We start from the raw sequence: 22,736 nt of genomic DNA, 5'->3' as shown, positions 1-22,736 counted from the left end.
GGCCCTGAGTCGGAGGGAATAGTCCCTTCACCTGGAAGTGTTTCAACAATTGTGTTTCCGGTGGGGGACTCAGAATGTGAACCTGTTGGCCTCTTGTCTCAACTAAAAGGTTCAGAGGTTTGTGGCAAGATCTCGGGATCCTTTGGCCGACGCTCTGGTGGCCCCTTGGGGCCAGTATCGTCTGATTTTCGCTTTTCCTCCTCTACAGCTTCTGCTGAGGCTTCTGCACAGAATCGAGGCAGAAGAGGTTCCAGTCATTCTATTCTGGTGACTCCAGACTGGCCTCGCTGGTCTTGGTACGCAGGCCTTGTGGGGCTGGTAGTCGAAGTTCCTTGGAGACTCCCTCTCAGAGAAGATCTTTTGTCTCAAGGCAGATCTTCCATCCTGCTTGAACGGCCTGGCTATTGAAAGCCAGGAACTGCAGGATAAAGGGTTGTTTAATTTGGTGATTCCCACACTGTTGAAAGCTAGAAAATCTACTTCCAGGAAGATTTATCCTAGTTTGGAGGGCGTACATTTCTTGGTGTAAGTCTCGGGGAGTTTCTCCCCGTTCCTTTTTGGTGTCTGGTCTGCTGGAATTTCTACAACAAGGTGTAGATAAAGGTTTGGCTCTGGGTACCATCAAGGCCCAGATTTCTGCCTTCGCAATTTTTTTCTAACGGTCGTTGGCTGCAAATTCTCTGGTTCATACTTTGGCCCAGGGGGTTCGCCACTTGGCTCCTCCGGTAAGGTCTCCAGTACCTCCGTGGGACCTCAATTTGGTACTGTCGGTTCTTCAAAGACTGCCTTTTGAAAGTATTCTAGAACTTCCTCCGCTTACTCTGTCACACAAGGTAACTTTTTTGGTGGCTATTACTTCTGCATGCAGGGTGTCGGAACTGGCTATGTTGTCCTGTCAGTCACCTTACCTGGTGGTTCACAGAGACAAAGGTCGTCCCGGGTTTCCACTTGAATGAAGACATTGTGTTGCCTTCCTTGTGCCCCGGATGTGGTTCGGGCAATCGGGGGTGTACCTAGCGGCGACTGAGTCGATTAGAAAAACTGATTCTTTGTCCTTACGGACGGATCTCGTAAGGGGCAGGCCGTGTCTGCTGCTACCATTTCCAGATGGATCAAGCAGATGGTGGTGCAGGCCTGTTCCATTAAGGGTCAGGCTCCTCCTTTCTCTGTTAAGGTGCATTCTACAAAGGTGCTTAATGCCTCCTGAGCCTTCTGTCATCAGGCGTCAGTGGTTCAGGTGTGCAAGGCAGCCACATGGTCATCTGTGCATACATTCACCAAGTTTTACATGGTGGATGTACTGGCATCTGCAGATGCTGCGATCGGCCGCAAAGTTTTGCAGACTGCTGTTGCAAAGGTTCCTACCTCTTGAGGGTGTATAATTTCTGTTTGGGGAGCTCCAGAATTTCCTGGTTCAGCTCCTGGTTTACCTGTTTGGCTAGGTTTAGCCCCTTTTTGGGAATTATGTGCATTGCTGTGTTTTTCCCACCCCTCATGTTGACACTGCTTTGGGACGTCCCAAGGGTCAAGGAAGATATGGAGCTGTGTCCGTCAATGAACAAAAGAGAACGATTTTTGTCTTACCGTAAAATCATTTTCTCTTACATCCTCTGACAGTCGCTGCCCATTCATACAGTCTTCACGATTGGGTATTGGCCTTCTCCGAAGGAGCAAGCTAGGCAGTAATTTTGTTAATGCAACAAACCTTAACATATAGACACACCCACAGGGGGCCGTCCCTCTGGCCTAGATCCTCCAGCCAGTACCACTCTAATCCACTTCTTTGTTGCCTAGCGTCAGGAGTAGGCTAGATTTTTCCCTGCTGGGACCTAGTGTCTCCGTTTTTTTTTTTTTTTTTTTTGTTTTATTTACAAACTTGATGTGTTGGCCATTCTTTTGGCTGCAAGGCTTTAAGTGCGGCAGTAGTTTAAAGAGACTTGCTAATTTTTTTAATGTCTCTTAGTCATGAGGTTTATTAGATTTTTTTCCTGGGCTAGCTCCTGACGAGCTTTACTTACCCCACTGGTTCAGTTCAGTTTTTTTCTCTGACCTGGGTGCTGCATTGCCTATTTTACAGTTGCTTCTTCCCACCCCTCACATCTACACTGCTTTGTGACGTCCCAGTCGTGAAGAATTTTTGTAAAATCTAACCGTAAAAATATTTTCTCTGAGTCCTCTGACAGTCGCCGCCCCCGCCCCTCTCTTTGGGGTTAACGGTTTTACATGGACTGCTTGCTACATAACTGGATTAGAGTGGTACTGGCTGGAGGATATTGGCCAGAGGGACGGCCCCCTGTGGGTGTGTCTATATGTTAATGTTTGTTGTATTAACAATTACTGCCTAGCTTGCTCCTGTGGAGAAGGCCAGTACCCAATTGTGAAGACTGTATGAATGGGCGGCGACTGTCAGAGGACTCAGAGAAAATAATTTTACGGTAAGATTTTACAAAAATTCTATTTACTCTGATGTTCATTGATGGATACAGCACCCACCCCTCTGTTAGGTTGGGTTATGTATTCTTCTGACACTGCTTGTCCTATAGCAGAAAGTGGAAAGTATACCCCCAAAGACTGCCCTAGGGGCGTAGTAAAGTTTTGTTTCCTCCTACTCCTATGGAGAGCAGCATAACCCAAGGGTCAAAGGAATGGAGCTGTGTCTGTCAATGAACATCAGAGAAAAATATTTTACAGTAAGATAAAAATCCAGTTTTCTTTTTTCTTTGCATCTTAAACAGTCCATACACTAGTCGATTTTCAAATGAGCCTTATTATATTATAATGAATGCAGTTTCCTGAACGAAAACAACATCTGCTGTTATAAATTTTCTAATCTGCTGCTTCAAATTTTATTGTTGCTGCAGACGAAAACAAACTAGCCATTAGAAAATTGAGCAAACATTCTTAAAACAAAAATTAACAAAATACTACTAGTGTATGGTCCACTTTAGGCAACCTTTAAATTTAAAAAAGTTCATATGATCCCTTTAATAGGCTTCAATTTCAGAATCTTCTGTGCTTCCTTTGAAAACATTTAATTGTAAGTCTGCATCTTAGCTGTTGAGGTTAAGTAGTCTAATCACGTCTGTCGCCAACAGATTCTGTAGTGGTTTGATTGATGCCCAAGCTACATCTCTGTGTTTGGTGACAAGTGTGTCTGTCACTAAGTCAATATTTTTGACTATCACCGTTTTCTTTTGCACTCCATAAAAAAATTAGCATCTATCTAAGGACTATATATATATATATATATATATATATATATATATATATATATATTATATACATAAAGATAAAAATGTTTTAAATTAATCATTTATACATCACAATTTAAAATATTTAAAAATTAGAATTATACACACCAGTGTATATTGTTTTAAGAATATTTTCCATGACTTGAACTGGAATTTGGTTTGTAAACTTTCAGAAAATAATTATAATTGAATTATCCTAAATTAAAGCGTGGCTGAACCCAAAAACAAAAATGTTATATATTGTAGTTTGCCAGTCCTTTGATGTGGGTGTATTTTTTTTTCTTCCGCTCCCCCCCCCCCCCCCCCCATTTATTTTCATCTAATAAATTAGTAAGGTCTCTTTTATATGGTAGCTGTAGCCATTAGGCTCTATCTGTCCCTAACTGCAGTTATCCGCGCTGTATGCAGCTACAAGCAAACAGCTGCAGCTGCTCTCAGCCCACCATTAGTTTAAATGGGCTGAAGGGCCACTTCTGATCACATGACCCAGTCATTCCAGCAACAAGAATCCGCCGCTTCTTGCCACAGGAATTTGGCTGTGTGAAAGAGGCCCAAGACACTTGTGGCTACACTCACTCCACTATCTATTAGGAAGCAGTGTAGCCACCCTTGGATGGCAGAGATGTCAGCCTGTGGTGAGAAATGTTTGATTGACTAGTGATTTATATGGACATTTACATAAGCAACTAACTAAAGTGAAACTCTAGTGAAGCCTATATAATTAGTCACAGTAACTGTTTTTTTTTTTTTCCTTTTGGGATAAAGGTTTTACCTAAATGTATAAAAGCTGACTATTGTAAGCATCCCTGTCGGTGTTAAATGGTGTGTCTTAAATGGTGTGTCTCAGTCCTCTAACTGCCACTTTTGCTGACCAGCTTGGCCTGTTAAAGAAATTAAAAAAAATAAGACTTGGCTGGATACTTAGGTGAAAATAAAGAAAAAGCCCAAAAAAATAAATAATGGCACTCCATTTAAATTGCAAATTTGTCTTTACCGAAAGGCACACTATGCTGTCCCATACGGGCATAGCGCATATTTCTCTAAATCTACCTTCCAGCCATTTGCTATTGTAGGGAAGGGTAGCCATCGGGACCAGCACCCCTAGTACCATGGGAGGGAGCACCGTCCTGTTTGTGCAGGCTGCACATGTGTAGTGTGTACTCTCTCCTGTCACAGTTACTGAGCTCATCATAGAGACCAGGAGAATTAAACACTGCACATGTGCTCCCTGCAGTGGAACTAGGTGTTTTAATATAAATGAATAAGAGCTAAACATTGTGAGAACCCTTGTCAGTATTAAACAGTTTGTCTCAACCCTCTGTAACTTTTGTGGGACATCAAAAGATCACAGCAGCTTACAGGAGGAAACCAAATCACCCAAAAGTGAACATGCACACCCAGAAGTGTTGGATAGCAGCAGGCTATGGCAATTGTCTGCATGGCTGATGTTGGAATGTGCAGTAGTAATTTGAACAAAGTCCTGGAGAAGTCTGGAGTTTCAAGATCTAGGAGTGCGTGTTAGGCTAAAAAGGGAAAGTGGAATCAATGTAAGAGATCATTTAGAATATGTCTTCCTAGAAGTGCCATGCTACCTTGCAGACCCATCATATATAGAGAGATGTTCCCATCTGTCCACACCCTTTTGAAGCAAAATGATGAGTATTCTGGCACATAGTAAGTGATCAGCTTGATACTTAATACCAACATGTTAGGACATTATAGTTGGTCTTGACCACTACCAGTGCATTGCAAGAGCAGGTTTCGGTTGTTTCCCATTTTTGGGACCAATCTTGTGTATCCTAATCTAGCACCAATTCTCTCGTCCATTTTGGTTGTATTTAGGGGGTTGCAGAGAAGAGGGTGCTAAGGCATAGTATAGTAGGCTTATCCTCCCCGGTGCATAGGGGTAGAATGCCATTGGATTTGAAGTGATGGCTCACAGTCAGTGAGCCAATCAGGAGATGGAGGGGGCAGGGCTGATCAACGGCTCTGTGTGTAAATGGATGCACAGAGCCGCGGGTCAAGAGCGCACCTGCTTGGGTGCCCCCGACGCAAGCTTCTTGCTGTGGGGGCTCCCAGCAGGAGGGAAGAGTCAGGAGCACTGGCGGGGGACCTAAGAAGAGGAGGATCTGGGCTGCTCTGTGCAAAACCAACTGCACAGAGCAGGTAAGCATAACCTAAAAAAAAAAAAGACTTTAGTATCACTTTAAGTCTGGAGAGTGTTTGGTAGATGTTAAAATCTTCTGCCAAGACCTAAAGGTATAAAATGGTACTTTATATAGCCTACTTTCCTAAGCAGTGTGTAAAATGTTTTTCTGCACAAGTTTGCTTTCAGTAGGGATGTTTTAAACTAAAAGAGGTGGAAAAGGACAATGCATCATATTCCTACACACACACAGACACACACACACACAGACACACAGACACACACACACACACAGACACACACACACACACACACAGACACACACACACACACACACACACACACACAGACACACACACAGACACACACACACAGACACACACACACAGACACACACACACAGACACACACACACAGACACACACACACAGACACACACACACAGACACACACACACACAGACACACACACACACACACAGACACACACACACACACACAGACACACACACAGACACACACACACACACAGACACACACACACACAGACACACAGACACACAGACACACACACACACAGACACACACACACACAGACACACACACAGACACACACACAGACACACACACAGACACACAGGCACACAGACACAGACACACAGACACACACGCACAGGCACACACACGCAGACACACACACAGACACAGACACACACACACACAGACACACAGACACACACACACACACACAGACACACAGACACACACACAGACACACACACAGACACACAGACACACACACAGACACACAGACACAGACACACAGACACACACACACAGACACACAGACACAGACACACACACACAGACACACACAGGCACACACAGGCACACACACAGACACACACACAGACACACACAGACACACACACACAGACACACACACAGACACACACACAGACACACACACAGACACACACACACAGACACACACACACAGACACACACACACAGACACACACACAGACACACAGGCACACAGACACACAGACACAGGCACACACGCACAGGCACACACACGCAGACACACACACACACAGACACACAGACACACACACAGACACACACACAGACACACACACAGACACACACACAGACACACAGACACACACACACAGACACACACACACAGACACACACAGACACACACACAGACACACACACAGACACACACACAGACACACACACAGACACACACACAGACACACACACAGACACACACACAGACACACAGACACACAGACACACAGACACAGACACACACACACAGGCACACACAGGCACACGCACACACAGGCACACGCACGCACAGGCGCACGCACGCACAGGCGCACGCACAGGCACACGCACGCACAGGCACACGCACGCACAGGCACACGCACGCACAGGCACACACAGGCACACACACGCACACACGCACACGCACACACAGACACACGCACACACAGACACACGCACACACAGACACACACACACACAGACACACACACAGACACACACACAGACACACACACAGACACACACACAGACACACACACAGACACAGACACAGACACACATATATATATATATATATTCATAATTTAAAGTGGAACCAATTTTAGAGAACAGTTGCATTCCTGGCTATGTGACTATCACAGTGGTTGTGCTCTCAACCAAACTGTCAAACCATCCAATGGCTGGTGTCATAACTGATCAAATGCAGCATCATGGCAGTTGAAGATTAGAGGCCAAGATAGCAGCTTCCTTGGCTTAAAATGATAGCAGGGTTGAGTTCTGCTGTGAAGCGGAACTACCCAAAACTTAATAAAAATAATGTTCTGTACCAAGGAACATACCTTCAACACTAATAATTATTATGCTTCCAAAATCAACTTGTGCTATAAATTGCCCCGAGCAGAAGCAAATCATAAAGCTGAACTAAACCCATCGGTTTCAAAAAAGTTACATTCCTGGAATCCCGGGATTGCTAACTGTCAAATTTGCTTGTGTCCACTACCAAACTGTCAAACCATCAAACGGCTGGTGTCATAACTGATCAACTGTGCAGCACCATGGCAATTGCAAACCAAATAGAAGCAGCTTACTTGGCCGTAAAGAATAAGAGTGTTTATTTCCACTTTTAGGGCTGTCAGAACATTGGACTCTACAAATTCTGCAGTTGCTAAAAATAGAGAGCAACTGAACATGTGCAGAGCAAAATAAGACTGTGTATTAGGGGATTTAAGACAATATAAGCACTTGTTTTTAATGTTTTACATAGCTATGCCTGCAAAAGGGACCAACAGAACTTATTTTCTGACTTGAGTTTCCACGTTTGCAACTTACACAGCCCTAGACATGCAGCTTGTGATGGCTCTCCAAACACTCAAGGAAAAAGCAAGGGTCTGACAACATCCTCCTCCTTGCTTTACTGGGTCCAGTTTCGTTATTCGGTATTGCTATTGCATGAGCATGTACTCTTTTTCACAGGTTAATGAAAATTCTAGTAGTCCTTTTCACTTGTTAGCCTTAGCACAGACATCAAGTGGAACTACAAACAGAGCTTACAATCAAATTTGTAGTAACGCAAATGTGCTGGCATCTAGTTTATATTTTTTTAATGGTTTCTTTGTCATGTGATTGTTTTAGTTCCTAAAGGAACAGTCCAACTAGTGGTTTTAATTGTTATACTGTGGCAGTGGTCATGCTACCTTTATTTTTTACCTGGTGTGCCTGTGAGATTCTGGCCATAGGGATCTCTTATCGTGCTGCTTGGATCATCACCAGTTTGTTTTGTTGGGTATCTGTAGTACTCTGCTCCTTATATTGATCCTTCCTCTTACCTGGCATACGCTGCTTCTTTTTCTTTTTGCTATCACTATTGAAAATATTTACAGTGTCTGTCATAGGTTTAGACTAAGCTTGAATATTTTTCTTTATTTTGACATTTTATCTTTTTTTTTTTTACAGTTGCCCTTAATACCCTTTCTTAGTTACAGCCCACTCTGTTAGTATTAAAATGTAAGTGTAATTTTTCCTCCAGAATTGGGTCAGTTTTGCTTTTGTTAGTATAACAATACTACCATTAGCTCAATGTTCTTTTATCTACTAGAGCTGCAGGAAGAAGCACCAGCACATACCTCTCAATTTGCCCATTCATGCTGGATGATTATCAGCATCTGTCAGTTTGCAGGAGTCGCTTTTGAAATCATTTTTTTTTTTTATTTTCTGCACCATGAAGTGCTTTCTGATTTTTATTTTTTTATTTTTTTTAGCGTGTCAACAAGGCTCAACAGTCTGGAATGAAGGATTAGAGCCCTTTCCACAAGCTTCCATTCTACACATTAATCAGTTCTGTATTAACATCCATAACACATCCACCCAGCCTAAAACATCTGCATAGCGCTGCCAAGTAATTCAGTGTTAGAGATGCAATGAAATCTAAATTGATTCTTTGAATCCAGGGCAACTGATTAATTGAAGGAAAGTGAAAACCGTAGAGCTAATAAGTTTGTTTTGGTTTCCAATCCAGCACAACTTAGTTCATATTTAGCATTCTTTTAATAAAACTCCCAAGTCAAATTTTGGTTATTGTGATCTATGAATAAAAAAGGATCTATGAATGAAGTAGACTTTTCAGTCATCCAGCCGTCCCCAATTCCGAGAGTTTTTCTTTTATGGAAGGGATAGTACAGCTTTGTGAGTAGTGAAGTTGGGCGTAAACTGTGGAAATAATGAGGTGCCCTTCATGAGTGTCTGTCCCTGCTCCCTCGGCTCTGTTATCCCCCAGTACACTGGAAGATTACTGCAGCGGGTGTAGGGAAGTTGTTGGAGGAGGTAGTTTTCAACTAAACCAGGAGAAAGCAGCACAGGTGAAATTACTGTGCCCTGGCTTGTTTTCAGGACATGGGCTACAAAAAATTATCTACCAGTGCTCCTATTTTGAGGACAACTAAAGAAATGATCAGCTCACTGACTATTTTGTTGAAGCCTATGTCCTGATAATAAGTGTCTCTTTTAGCCCTTGTTCACACTAAGGGCGGGTTTGAAATCAGCTAAACTCGCACTTTTTCAAACCCGCATGTCAGTGCAAGTTCAGGTACGATTTGACAGACCTCTGTGTAGTTGCCTGCACAGATGTCTATTGAAATTGTCCCCCGAAGTCGTCAAAAGTAGTGAGAAACTTGTCAAATCGGTCCAATGTGAACAAGGGCTTACACATGCTGACCCTTTGTCTGTTTTTTATCCATCCATTGATGGAGGAAAAAGGAACATCAATGCATCTCACTGAAAAAGCAGATGTAAACTGATGATCGTCTGTTTACATCGGTTTACATCCGCTTCCATCAACATCTGTTTTTTGGAACGAATCAAAGCCCTATTTTTCTTCCGTTTAAAACAGTGGTCCTCAACCCTGGTCCTCAGGGCCCACTAACAGGCCAGGTTTGCAAGATAACTGAAATACAACACAGGTGATATAATTTGCTGCTCAGTGATTTCAGTACTCTAGTCTGCATCTCCCCAAGGTAATACTTAAAATCTGGCCTGTTAGTGGGCCCTGAGGACCGGAGTTGAGGACCACTGGTTTAAAAAAAAAAAAACGGATCGGAGGAAAAACTGATGTTAACGGAAAACCGTTTGTTTTTGCATGAACTAATGGCTCTGGGGCTCAAGTGGTTAAGTGGCAGATGTAAAAAAACTTCATATGTTTTTTTTTATTTGAAAAAAAAAAAAAAAAGTGACTGAACTGATAAAACTAAGTTTGCATGTGTGAAAGAGGCCTAAAGATTATAGTATACAACAGTCAGAATGAATGCACTTGTTTTTGCAGTATTCTAAACTCAGAGCTCTGTTTTCAGCTCACAACATACTAACCTGTCACGTGTATGTATGCGTGTGTGTATGTGTGTATATATATATATATATATATATATATATATTTATATTTTTGTGTATGTATAAATATATATTGCAGTTTTTTTCAGTAGAAAGTATGTTTTTTAATTTAAATACAGCCAAAGTATTTTCATTTGTAAGCTTTTTGTGGATATTGGGCTCTAATCCTTTTGATGATTTGTTTATTATATTTATATAGTAATATCAAATTGCAGTCTGCTTTACAGAGTGTATAGATAATTGTGTACATCAAGCCACACTTCCTTCGAAGCTTACAGCGTAATGTTCCTACCAGTTTCAAAAACACACACAGATAAGAGTACCGAATTGGGGTGGAATCCGATTGTACTAAAGTTATGTTTTTAGACTTAGTGAGGAAGCCGTACATGAAGGAAGCCCACACTCGGTGTCCCCTTGTGGGATCCTCATCCAGGAGGCTAACAGTGCAAGGAAAGCTTGTCAGCCACTGAGTGCGGGTTCACACATATGCGATGTCAGACATCGCTTGTGATTTGCAGTTCACTCCTCTGCAAATCACACGCGATGTCTGTGCGTTGTGAATTCAGCCATACAGATTGGTCCAAATGCAATGCGAATTCAGCAATACATAGTCGCACAGGACCCATTCCGCACCAGAATCGCATCACATGGGTGTTCCCACCTATGCCATCCGATTCATGTCCGAACTGACAGTTCATACTGCCATATGCAAACTGATCTGGGGCTGTAGTTAACTTTGTATTGACACCCCCAGCCATTCACATATGGCAGTGTGAACTGCCTACGAGTTGAGTGCGATGTGGGAACCCGCAGTGGATTCGCAGGGTTCCCGCATCACATGTGTGAACAAGCCCTGGTTGAATTTGCAATGCACAGACATCGCATGTTATTTGCAGAGCAGTTCGCTGTGAATCACATGCGATGTCTGATATCGCATATGTGTGAACCGGGACTCAGTCCCTATGCTTTATATTTCTATCCACCTGACACTATTTTCAGTCTGCAGACTGCTCTAGCAATGTGCATTATTAATATATTTAATGTCAAAGCTATGAAAGATTTTTTGATGGTTGGATCACTGCCTAACAACCAAAATCCGATAAAATGTCAAGTTTTCATTAGTCATGAACCTCTCAAGTGCTTTGCCTCAGTATAAAACATAAAATATGTAGCTCCCAGTAGTGCTTCCTGGCCCTATATTATCGTACAAGTATTTTGTAGTACAACGGCTTTTAGGTGGTATTAAACCCAAAACCAAAAATGTATTCTTTTGCAGCTTATAAATGATTGGATATGGTGGCTGCATCCGCTTTCTTCTCTTTGGTTTTTTTTCCCCCTCTGTTTTCACCTGGTGATCTGGCTAGTAACACACCTCCTCTCTTAGTGACACACAACTCTGGAGGGCTGAGCACAGGAGGGATAGCAGCACTGTCAGTTGGGGGGGAAGAGCGGCAGAGAAGCAAATTGATGTTAAATATATTAGCAGATTTAGATACACTAACAAATTGAAGCCAAACTTCAGCTTACACTTTTTAATCAGGTACACCAAAAAGATTTTTCCTTTTGGGATAAAAGTTTTGCATTAATAAATAACAGCTGGTTAATCACCTCAGTCAGTGCTAGGTGGTTTGTCTCATCCATGTAAATTGATACATTCTGCTTGCGAGCTTGAACTTGTGAAAAATAACAGACTTGCTGGCTGGTTTACTAGATTTAAATAAAAGAAAGAGAGCCTCAAAAGAAAACGAATGCAACCATCACATCTATGAAATGGTAAGCTGCAATATAATAAAAGTTTGTTTTGAGTGTAATACTGCTCTTATCGTTGAAGATTATTCTTCAGGCTGCAGTTAGCATAGTGAACATTTATTTATTTTTTCCAATTGTCTTTACTGTATTTTTCATGTTTGTGCTCTAACATTTCTTTGGCATATGTTTTTGGTTGGTCAGGTGTAGTTGCAAGAACTGGAACATTCTCAAATTTTTTTATGCTTGTTTACTCTGACTAATCGAGTTTGTCCTAATTTGCTGTTAGACTTTACTACACTCACATACATTTAATTAGCCAATGGAAACAATTTTTTTTTTTTTATATGGTCCATGTACTGAAGTTTTTGGCTTCTATTGTTAAGCACAATAGAGCTTGCCTCACATCGAATAAATTCCAAAAATAATGGTTTTTATTCAATTCTACAGCTTAGTGGATGGAGCCATGTGAATAATTATGTCCCTGGGCCAGCTGTTTTAAAACTGCTAATTTCTAGTAAAGACAGCTGAATAACCCTAAACTGTCTGGTTTATACTGTCTTGTGCCCCTATACTCCATAGAAGCCACAGCTTTCATACACTGCCCTGATGAGCAAGCCTGAAACAGCTGTATACAGTTTGAAATAAATGGTTTCTCCTTTGGACTCCCTATGAGAAAAGAGTGGCTTTATGATGCACCCCCAAAGGAATGGGTTCTTTATGTCCTGCCCTCACAGGAAGTAACTTTAATGATGCTGTCATTGGGCCCTAAAAGGGTTCGACATTGGATTAAAAAATAGTGATTCTGCAGGGAACAGTTCAAGAGATATAGGGTAAGTATTGGGCTTCATGCACACTAGGCCTTTCTAAACACTTCTCTTGGCAGAGAAAAGCAGCTTAAATATACCTAAGCTGCATTTTTGCAAACTCTTTTAGGTGCATCAAGTGCTTGAGCATTTATTAAATTGGCCAGAATATTTTTTCTGGTCACTGAAATGAAAAACATCTCAAGCTCTGAACATCTCTATTGCTTAAGTGCGTTTAGACACGTTTACACTCATTTAGGCATGTCAGGCGTTTTGCTAAAAAGCTCCTTTCCTAAATGCTACTTTGGTTGGGGTTTTTTTTTTTTTCCTGACGGTGACGGAATGGATTAGTTGTGGGAGTCTTTGGACCCCGAGACTGTTCCTCCGTAACAGCTGGATCTGTTGGACCAGGTGATGGGAGGCTTGCATGAGGGCCCTTGGTCTGATGGTCTCGACCTTCGAAGTGGTCCCATTTGCTCAGTCTCACACAAGACAGCTGCAGAAGGAGATTCTGTCAAAATGGAGCAGAGATCCTCGGTCATTGGACCAGAAGATTCGGTTGAGGTATCTCACAAAGTCGGCTCTCTTGGTGGCTCCAATCGTCTGTCCTATGCCAGGGCAAGTCCTTCCTGCCGATGTTTTGGACGGTGGTCACCACGGACGTCAGGCTGGGGTGGAGTGCTGGGGAAGCTCTGTGCCCAGGGAACTTGAACGACAGAAGAGTCTTCATTGCTGATCAATATCCTTGAGCTGAGAGCGATCAAGCTCTGCCTGCTTCCCTGGACAAGTCGGCTACGTGGCTCTCCAGTTCAGGTCAAGTTGGACAATGGCACAGCCGTGGCTTACATCAATCATCAAGGGGGCACCAGGAGTGCCCTGGCGGCCAAGGAGGTGGCCGAGATTCTGGTATGGGCAGAACACAATGTTCCGGCTCTTTCCGCGGTCCACATCCCGGGTGTGGAGAATTGGCAAGTCGTCAGGTGATGGATCAGGGGGAGTGGTCCCTGCATCTGGAGGTATTTCATCTCCTGTGTGCCCGGTGGGGGACTCCAGAGTTGGATCTGTTTGCGTTCCGTCTCAACAGAAAATTTCAGAGGTTTGAGGCCAGGTCTCGGGATCCTCTAGCCAACGCCAGACGCTCCGGTGGCTCCTTGGGGTCGGTATCGCCTGTTATATGCCTTCCATCCGCTCATTCTCCTTCCGAGGTTTCTCCGCCGGGCGGCGATGGAAGGCATTCCAGTCATTCTGGTGGCTCCAGACTGGCCTCGGCAGACTTGGTACGCAGAACTGGTAAAAATGGTCGTGGATCCTTCACGGTGTCTTCCTCTGCAGGAAGATCTTCTATCTCAAGGACCGATCTTCCATCCTGTTTTACGGACGCTGGCTTTAATGGCTTGGCTGTTGAAAGCAAGGTGTTGAGGGATAGAGGTCTCTCTGATTCGGTGATTCCTACCTTTTTGAAGGCCAGGAAATCGACCTCTAGGAAGATCTATCATCGTACGTGGAAATCGTACATTTCATGGTGTGAATCGCTGCAGCTGCACCCTTGCTCTTTTTTGATAGCTAGGGTTCTGGCCTTTTTTGCAAAAAGGGGTTGAGCAGCGCTTGGCGTTGGGGACTATCAAGGGTCAGGTGTAAGCCTCGGCTATTTACTTCCAAGGCTGTTGGCTACTCTTAGTTTGATTTGCACCTTCATTCAGGGGGTGCGTCATCTGGCCCCTCTGAGGAGATCCCCGTTGCCTCTGTGGCATCTTAATCTGGTTTTGTCTGATCTTCAAAAGCCTCCTTTTGAGATTAGGGAGATTTCTCTGCTTTCTTTGTCGCAGAAGGTTGCCTACCTAGTGGCTACCACTTCTGCCCGCAGAGTCTCTTAGTTGGCGGCGTTGTCATGTCGTTCTTTATTTGATGGTCCACTGGGATAAAGTGGTCCTCCGACCCAATCCGTCTTTTCTTCTTAAGGTGGTGTCAGACTTTCACCTGAATGAAGACATTGTGTTGCCTTCTTTATGTCCTAAGCCTAAAAATCACAGAGAAGTTGCCTTGCACTCTCTGGATGTGGTTCGGGCGTTAAGAGTTTATCTGACGGTTACGGAGTCCTTCAGGAAGTAGGACTCTTTGTCCTTTTGGACGATCCCCGCAAAGGTTTGGATGTGACCATTTCGGGAGGGATCAGGCACACAGTGGTTCAGGCTTATTCAATCAAGGGTCAGGTTCCTCCTTTCCCTGTGAAGGCGCTTTCTACTAGAGCACTGAGTGCCTCTTGGGCTTTTCGCCATCAGGCCTCTGTTGTACAAGTTTGTAAGGCAGCGACTTGCTTGTCTGTGCACACCTTTACCAAATTTTACATGGTGGATTTGTTGGCATCTTCAGATGCATCTTTTGGCCGCAAGGTTTTGCAGGCTGCTGTTTCATAAGAGAATGTTTGTACTTCTCTTTGGTGTCTTTTTTCTGGGTGAGCTCCTGTTTGGTTAAGCTCCATGTTGCCCGGTTAGCTAAGTTTAGCCTTTTGGAGCGGACATTACTATCTGGTTGCGTTTTTCCCACCCCTCATACCTACACTGCTTTGAGACATCACACTCAGCTCATGGAGATGAGGCTGCTTCTGTCGACGGACGATAGAGAAAATACGATTTTTGTAACCTCTTCCTGTAAAATCTTTTTCTCTGATGACCGTCGACAGACGCAGCGCCCCCCCCCCCCTCCTCTGTTTAGGGTTGGTCTTTTTGTCTTCACTGCTTTTAAACTAAACTGATGTGCTGGATTGTGCAGTGGGGGTTTATGACTAGAGGGACAGTCCCCTGGGCGTGTGTATTCAAATTTTACTGCCTAGACTTTCCCTGATGGCAGGAGCATAAACCCACTCAGCTCATGGAGATGAGGCTGCACATCAAAGAAAAAGATTTTACGTTAAGATCTTACAAAAATCGTATTTTCTCTATCGCCCATCGACAGAAGCAGCCTCATCTCCATGAGCGGAGTGTGATGTGTCTCAAAGCGGTGTAGGTATGAGGGGTGGGAAAAACGCAACCAGATAGTAACGTCCACTCCAAAAGGCTAAACTTAGCCAACCGGGCAACATGGAGCTTATTCTTGTAACAAGTTTGGGCTTATTCTAGCTTTGTGTTAACATTTCAGTAGAAGTCAATTTTAACTCCTTTGGAAAATATCATTGTACCATTTTGGTTTTAAATATTCTGTATTCTAATGAAAATCTGAATCTTGTATTTATCCATTACTGTTATTAAAATTTTGTTTAGATAAATCAGTTTATGAAAATTAAGTAGGAGTATAGTGGCACTTTGCCAATTGTTTTCCTTCTTAGCAAAAAACTTTCTCAGATACCACCTTCCTTAGAAGTCACAAGTTTGTTTTATTCTGTTTCAGATGCGTCTGGAGTTCCCCCCAAACAGAGACTGTCTGACTCCACTAACCCCAACCACTTCCTCATACGAGCTGACCCAGAACCAGTCACCATGTATTCCCCAGAGCAGACATCCCTTCATGAAAGTGAGGGTCTGTTCCATGCTTTCATTTTTACTATATTACAATTATTCACATACAGGATTTCACCTGCTTTAGAAAGCACTGCTCAGCTAATTGAGACCATCTTCCTGTTTAGGATCTTTAGGCAATTCAAGAAGCTCAACACAAATGAACTCGTACTCTGATAGTGGTTACCAGGAAGCTGGGACTTTTCACAACCACAGCGCAGGGAAACCTGAACTACGACAGCAACATTCCTTCACGGGACCCATCGGAAACCACATTGTCAGGTCCTCCAGAGCTGAAGGCCAGACCTTTGTTCAGGTACATTCTCCATTTAAATTTATGTGTAAGTTTTTATGTATGTATGTAGAAATGTTCAGATATATACAGTATGTGCAGTATGGGTATGCATTGTGAGAGAGAACATCATATGGTGTGAGAGAGAGAGAGCACCATTGTAGCTTAGGCTTAAGCCAGGAACAAAGACTGGAAAAAAAGTCCATTCAAGTGTATTCTTACCCCCATTTATTCTTTAAAATTAAATATTACTAACTGGGGTAGACAACATTGGATTTCTAGCCTCCAACCTTACAGATCCAAAATGGCCACAAATGCAAATCTGCACCCACAGTGGCTCTGCCCCATCTCCATCCAGGAAATGGTAGCAAAACCTAGGGCAGAGTGGTGGCTAGGGAGCCTACCCACTCTTTTTCTGGCCATACTTCAACCCTCTGAGACAAAACCCATTTGATTATCTTTCTAATGCTTTCTTTCTGGACATTTAATGTGATAAGATGCCATAATCAGGACAGAATATAAATCCCATCCACAATTGCCCCTCATGCCACCAGAGGCTATTTATCACAACATATGTATGTATAAAATTGTATTAATGTATATACAACTTTAAAGTTGCTCTTTTTAATTATGTATGAATATATGTTTGTTAATAAACGTGTGTGTACTTTATTTGGACACGTGTATGTATACACAAGTGAGTATACATTTTATATGGATAGAAATGCATGTCTGTAATATATGCAAATAAAGAAGTACAAAAATGTCAGTAAATGTGAATCACATCACAGTGTGAGACAATGATTTAGATTTATCCTGGTTTTTAAAGTGTAAGTCCAGGCAAAAACTAACGTTAAAACTGCTCTCTGACACATTTTAAACCTAATCTATCTAACCCTGTAAAGGAAAAATCGCTGTACTTAACTATTCTGCAGCTGATCTGGTCTGGTCTCCAGCAGCAGATGTGTGCAGGGAAGGACCGACAATGTCTGTGATATGGCTGGGAAGTGACATCACCCATCGAGTTACTATGGGGCTTCCGTTGTCTGCTGCCTCTCCTGACCCTTCCTCCACACTGAAACCACCGCTGATGCTGGGACCGACTGCAAAATGGGTAAAAAAAAAAAGTACAGCGATTTTTTTTTTTTTTTTTTTTTTTTTTTTTTTTTTCTCCTTTTACGGGGTTGGGTAGACTAGGTTTAGAATGTGTCAGAGAGCAGGTTTAGCGTTCGTTAGGTTTTGCCTGAACTTCTACTTTAAGTTGAAATTCTTGAAATGAATAGGGAGGCCTTAGATGGGGAGATCTGAATATTTTTGCACACCAAAAAAAGTTAGAAACATACCAAATTTTAGCAGCTTATGAAATTGGCCATAAAAAAACAGGTAATAGGCATTGCTTCTAATCATGCCTCCAACTATTGCTTTATTTGCTAACTTCAAACTTTTACTTCCAAATAAAAATGCCCAGCAGCTGTACAAATAAGCTTTCACTGAGATCCTTACCTCCCATACTTGCCTCTTCTATGGCGTTGTCTCATGCAGACTCATTGCTTTGTGATGCAGCATCGATCCTCTTCCAGAGAGAAAGACGTTCAGGGGTTGCTTTTAGTAAAACTGGAGAGTGCAAAATCCGGTACAGCTCTGCATACAAACCAATCAGCTTCCATTTTTTTTTTTTCCAAAGCTTAATAAATCAAGCTGAAGTTAGAAGCTGATTGGCTACCATGCACAGCTGCATCAGATTTTGCACACACCTATTTTAGTAAATCAACCCCTTAGTGTCATCCAACTAACTTTCTGTGAGCCCTGGGAGAGCAGATCACACTTCGCTTGACCCACATTATTTCTGAAAAGAATAATGCTCACATGCTTTGTCCAGGAGTGAGGACTACCACGGTCAGAGAAAAAGTGGAAGTATCTGTGACAGATTTAAAACGGTATTAAACCCAAAAACAAAAATTTTATTGCAGCTTACAAATTCATAGATGTGGTGATTGAATTTAGTTTTCTTTTTGAGTTTATTTCCTTTTTTTTTTTTTTTCACATGTTGATCCTGCCAGTAAGTCTGTTCTTTTTCAGCTTCCTTTACCAGACCAAGCGGTTCAGACAAAAGTGGCAGTTAGACACTGAGAGAAACCAATTAACACTGATAGGGGTGAATATTATGGTTATCTTTTATTCATGAATGTACAAGTGCATCTAAATACATTTGAACATCAAAATTAATTTCAGTAATTCAATTCAAAAAGTGAAACTCATATATTGTATAGAATACACACAGTGTGTTATATTTCAAGCATTTCTTTATTTTAAATTTGATGATTATGGCTTACAGCTAGTAAAAACCTAAAATTCAGTATTTTAGAAAACTAGAATATTACATAAGACAAAAAAAAAAAAGATTTTTAATACAGAAATGTTGGCTTACTGAAAAGTATGTCCATGTACAGTATAGTATGCACTCAATACTTGGTCTGGGCTTCTTTTGCATGAATTACTGCATTAATGCTGCGTAACATGGAGGCGATCAGCCTGTGCCATTGCTGAGGTGTTATGGAAGCCCAGGTTGCTTTGATGGCTGCTTTCAACTCGTCTGCATTGTTGGGTCTGGTGTCTCTTATTTTCCTCTTGACGATGCAGCACAGATTCTCTATGGGGTTTAGGTCAGGCAAGTTTGTTGGCCAATCAAGCACAGTGATGCCATGATCAATAAACCAGTTCTGGGAACTTTTGGCAGTGTGGGCAGGTGCTAAGTCCTGCTGGAAAATGAAATCAGCATCTCCATAAAGCTGGTCAGCAGAGGGAAGCATAAAGTGCCCTATAATTTCCTGTTAGAGGGCCACGCTGACTTGGGTCATGATAAAACACAGTGGACCTGCAACAGCAGATGACATGGCTCCCCAAAGCATCAGGGACTATGGAAACTGCACACAGGACCTCATGCAGCTTGGATTCTGTGCCTCTCCACTCTTCCTCTAGACCAGGGGTGGGGAACCTGCGGCCCGCAAAGTCATCTGATCCGGTCCCCTGTGCTTGGGTGACCAGACGTCCCCAGACTGAGGACACTGTCCCTGCTTTGCATGGCCGATCCTGGGCGGGGGCGCCCAGGATCGGCTCTACCATCAGTGGCGTAGCGTGGGGGGTGCGGTGGGGGGTGGTGCAAAATTTAGGGGTGAAATCCCACGCCGCCGTATCACTCCCGAGCCGCTATGTTCCCCGCACTCCAGGCCGCCATGTCCCCTGTCAGGCTGCGCCCTGTTATTGGGCGAATAGGGTCATGTGCGGCAGCAGGGGGCCTGGCCTGTCTCAGATCCTGCTCCTGGAGTCCCGCCTCTGCATCTGTGAACCGCGAACGTCTCTTCTCCTCAAGCCTGGATCTCCGGTAAGTCAGCAACCACACAGCCAGAGTGAGTTAGGGGAGAGAAGTTTGGGTCAAGCTGTGTAGTTCAGTATAGGAATATTGTAGTTAGGACAGTGTACTGTAATGGTTAGTGTAGTGGGCAGTGTAGTGCAGTGTAGTGGGCAGTGTAGTGCATTGTAGTGGGCATTAATCACTCTGCATTAAGGGGGGCACTGATCACTCTGCATTAAGAAGGCCACTAATTACTCTGCATTAAGGAGGCCACTAATTACTCTGCATTAAGGGGGGCACCAATCACTCTGCATTAAGGGGGGCACTAATCACTCTGCATTAAGGGGGGGGGGCACTAAGATCCAGCAGTACCAGCCAGAGCCAGCAACACCCACAGCAGAACCAGCCAGAGCCAGCAGTACCCACATCAGTACCAGCCAGAGTCAGCAGCACCCACAACAGTACCAGCCAGCAGCACCCACAGCAGTACCAGCCAGCAGTACATACAGCACAGTATCAGCCAGCAGAACCAGCCTGAACCAGCAGTACCCACAGCAATATTAGCCAGCAGTACCAGCCTGAGCCAGAAGTAGCCACAGCAGTACTAGCCAGCAGTACCTACAGCCCAGCCTGAGTCAGCAGCACCCACAGCAGTACCGGCCTGAGCCAGCAATACCAGACAGCAGTACCCACAGCACAGTACCAGCCTGAGCCAGCAGTACCCACAGCATTACCAGCCAGCTGTACCCGCCAGCAGTTCTTTTCAAAACTTACCGCCACAAAGAGTCGACTGCGCTCAAGACTGACCGACGCAAACCTGGAAAACCAGTTGCTAGTAGCAACATCATCAATACCAGCTAACATCACACACCTAACCAAAGAGACGCAGTTGCAGCCATCACATTAGGGGTGAGTTAATTAAATGTTTGACCAAATATAATAGGTGCATTTTTAAGTTGATAATTTTGTGCGGCCCCCGAATGATTTTATAAATACCCAAATGGCCCTTGGTAGAAAAAATGTTCCCCACCCCTGCTCTAGACTCTGGGACCTTGATTTCCAAATGAAATGCAAAATGTACTTTCATCCGAAAAGAGGACTTTGGACCACTGAGCAACAGTCAAGTCTTTTTTCTCCTTAGCCCAGGTAAGACACTCACAAGGAATGCAACAGTTGTAGCCCATGTCCTGGATACGTCTGTGTGTGGTGGCTTTGAAGCACTGACATCAGCCGTAGTCCACTCCTGGTAAATCTCCCCCGTATTCTTGAATGGCCTTTGCTTCACAATCCTCTCAAGGCTGTGGTTATCCCTGTTGCTTGTGCACCTTTTTCTGCCACACTTTTTCCTTCCATTCAACTTTCCAATAGTATGCTTTGATACAGTACTCTGTGAACAGCTAGCTTCTTTAGCAATGACATTTTGTGAGGGGACCGTTTAACCACTTTAAGACCGGAAGGTTTGACCCCCTTCCTGAGCAGACCCTATTTTGCGATTCTGCACTGCGTTAATTTAACGGACAATTGTGCGGTCGTGTGACGCTGTACCCAAATAACATTGACGTCCTTTTTTTCCCACAAATAGAGCTTTCTTTTGGTGGTATTTGATCATCTTTGCGATTTTTAATTTTTGCGCTATAAACAAAAAAAAAGAGCGACAATTTTGAAAAAAAAAAATATTTTTCACATTCTGCTATATAACATTCCCAAAAAATCGCCGCCTCTCTTCCTCCAGCCCGACTCTCGCTGTCTAAACAGCGGAAGCACGCCTCCGGCGGCGCACATGGGCCGCCAAAGTCACTAGGAGTCCAGCCCACGTAGGTCTAGGTCGCTAGACCCAGGGGAGCCGCACTGCCACAGTAGGATTACTGTGAGCAGTCGGCAAGTGGTTAAAGGGTAACTCCACTTTCTTGGGGGAGGGGGGAACCGCACATAAAGTAAAAAAAAGCATTTACATTCGAGACACAAGTCCTATTGTAGTTGAATCTTATTAAAAACTACCTTTAGTTTTCAATCTGCAGCCGCTGTAATTTTCTGAAAATGCAATGCAATATGGCTACCTGGAGTTGTTCTGTACATATAATGTGTACTGAACACCCCCCAGAAACATTTCCTGCTTGTGTGATTGGCTCACCAATTTTCCCAGAAGCCTGCCTAAGATACAAGTCCGATTTCAGACATCCCCCTGCAACACAAATGTCTCAATAGGAACACGTCTAAAGTAATGCAGACCCAGCAGCTTTCCTTAGGAGTGCTCTGCAGCTGCACAGCTTATTGATAATTATGAAACCACTCCCATTAGACCAACTCCAAACCGAGGAACAAACGGTGATTTCTTAAGAATAAGAAAAGGTAGGACTCTGCAACAAAGGTTGTTATAATCCTTGCAATGTACATAGATCATCCAGAGGGGAATGTTTTATTCTCAACAAAAGTGGAGTTACGCATTCAAGGCTCCGAAAACCTCTGCAGGTGTTTTGAGTTAATTAGCCGTTTAAAAAGTCTACACTATTGAATGTTTTCACAATATTCTAGTTTTCTGAGATACTACAGTTTTGGTTATCACTAGCTGTAAGCCATAATCAAAAAAAAAAAAAGAAATGCTTGAAATGTATCACTCTGTGTGTAATGGATCTATATAATATGAGTTTCACTTTTTGAATTGAATTACTGACATACATTAACTTTTTGATCTAATTTTTTTTTTTCGTTCATTGA

The 22,736-nt window shown here is 43.2% G+C and overlaps 1 protein-coding gene across 5 annotated transcripts in view; it reads left to right on the top strand.

Moving 5' to 3' along the window:
* The window catches only part of PKP4 (plakophilin 4), a 585,731-nt gene that overhangs the window by 385,076 nt on the left and 177,919 nt on the right, over positions 1–22,736 (top strand). For 4 of the 5 annotated variants that reach the window (XM_082260327.1, XM_082260326.1, XM_082260325.1 and 1 more), the window contains exons 1-2: positions 16,274–16,399; positions 16,506–16,693. In XM_082260327.1, coding sequence (XP_082116453.1) covers positions 16,360–16,399; positions 16,506–16,693 — 228 coding nt within the window. In that variant the 5' untranslated portion in view covers positions 16,274–16,359. Of the gene's footprint in view, positions 1–16,270; positions 16,400–16,505; positions 16,694–22,736 lie in introns of those variants that run through there. The other variant, XM_082260328.1, reaches the window with a different exon arrangement.

Source organism: Pelophylax lessonae, assembly GCF_965119305.1.
Source record: "Pelophylax lessonae genome assembly, chromosome: 6".
NCBI lineage: Eukaryota > Metazoa > Chordata > Amphibia > Anura > Ranidae > Pelophylax > Pelophylax lessonae.
This window is presented reverse-complemented; position numbering and strand designations above follow the sequence as displayed.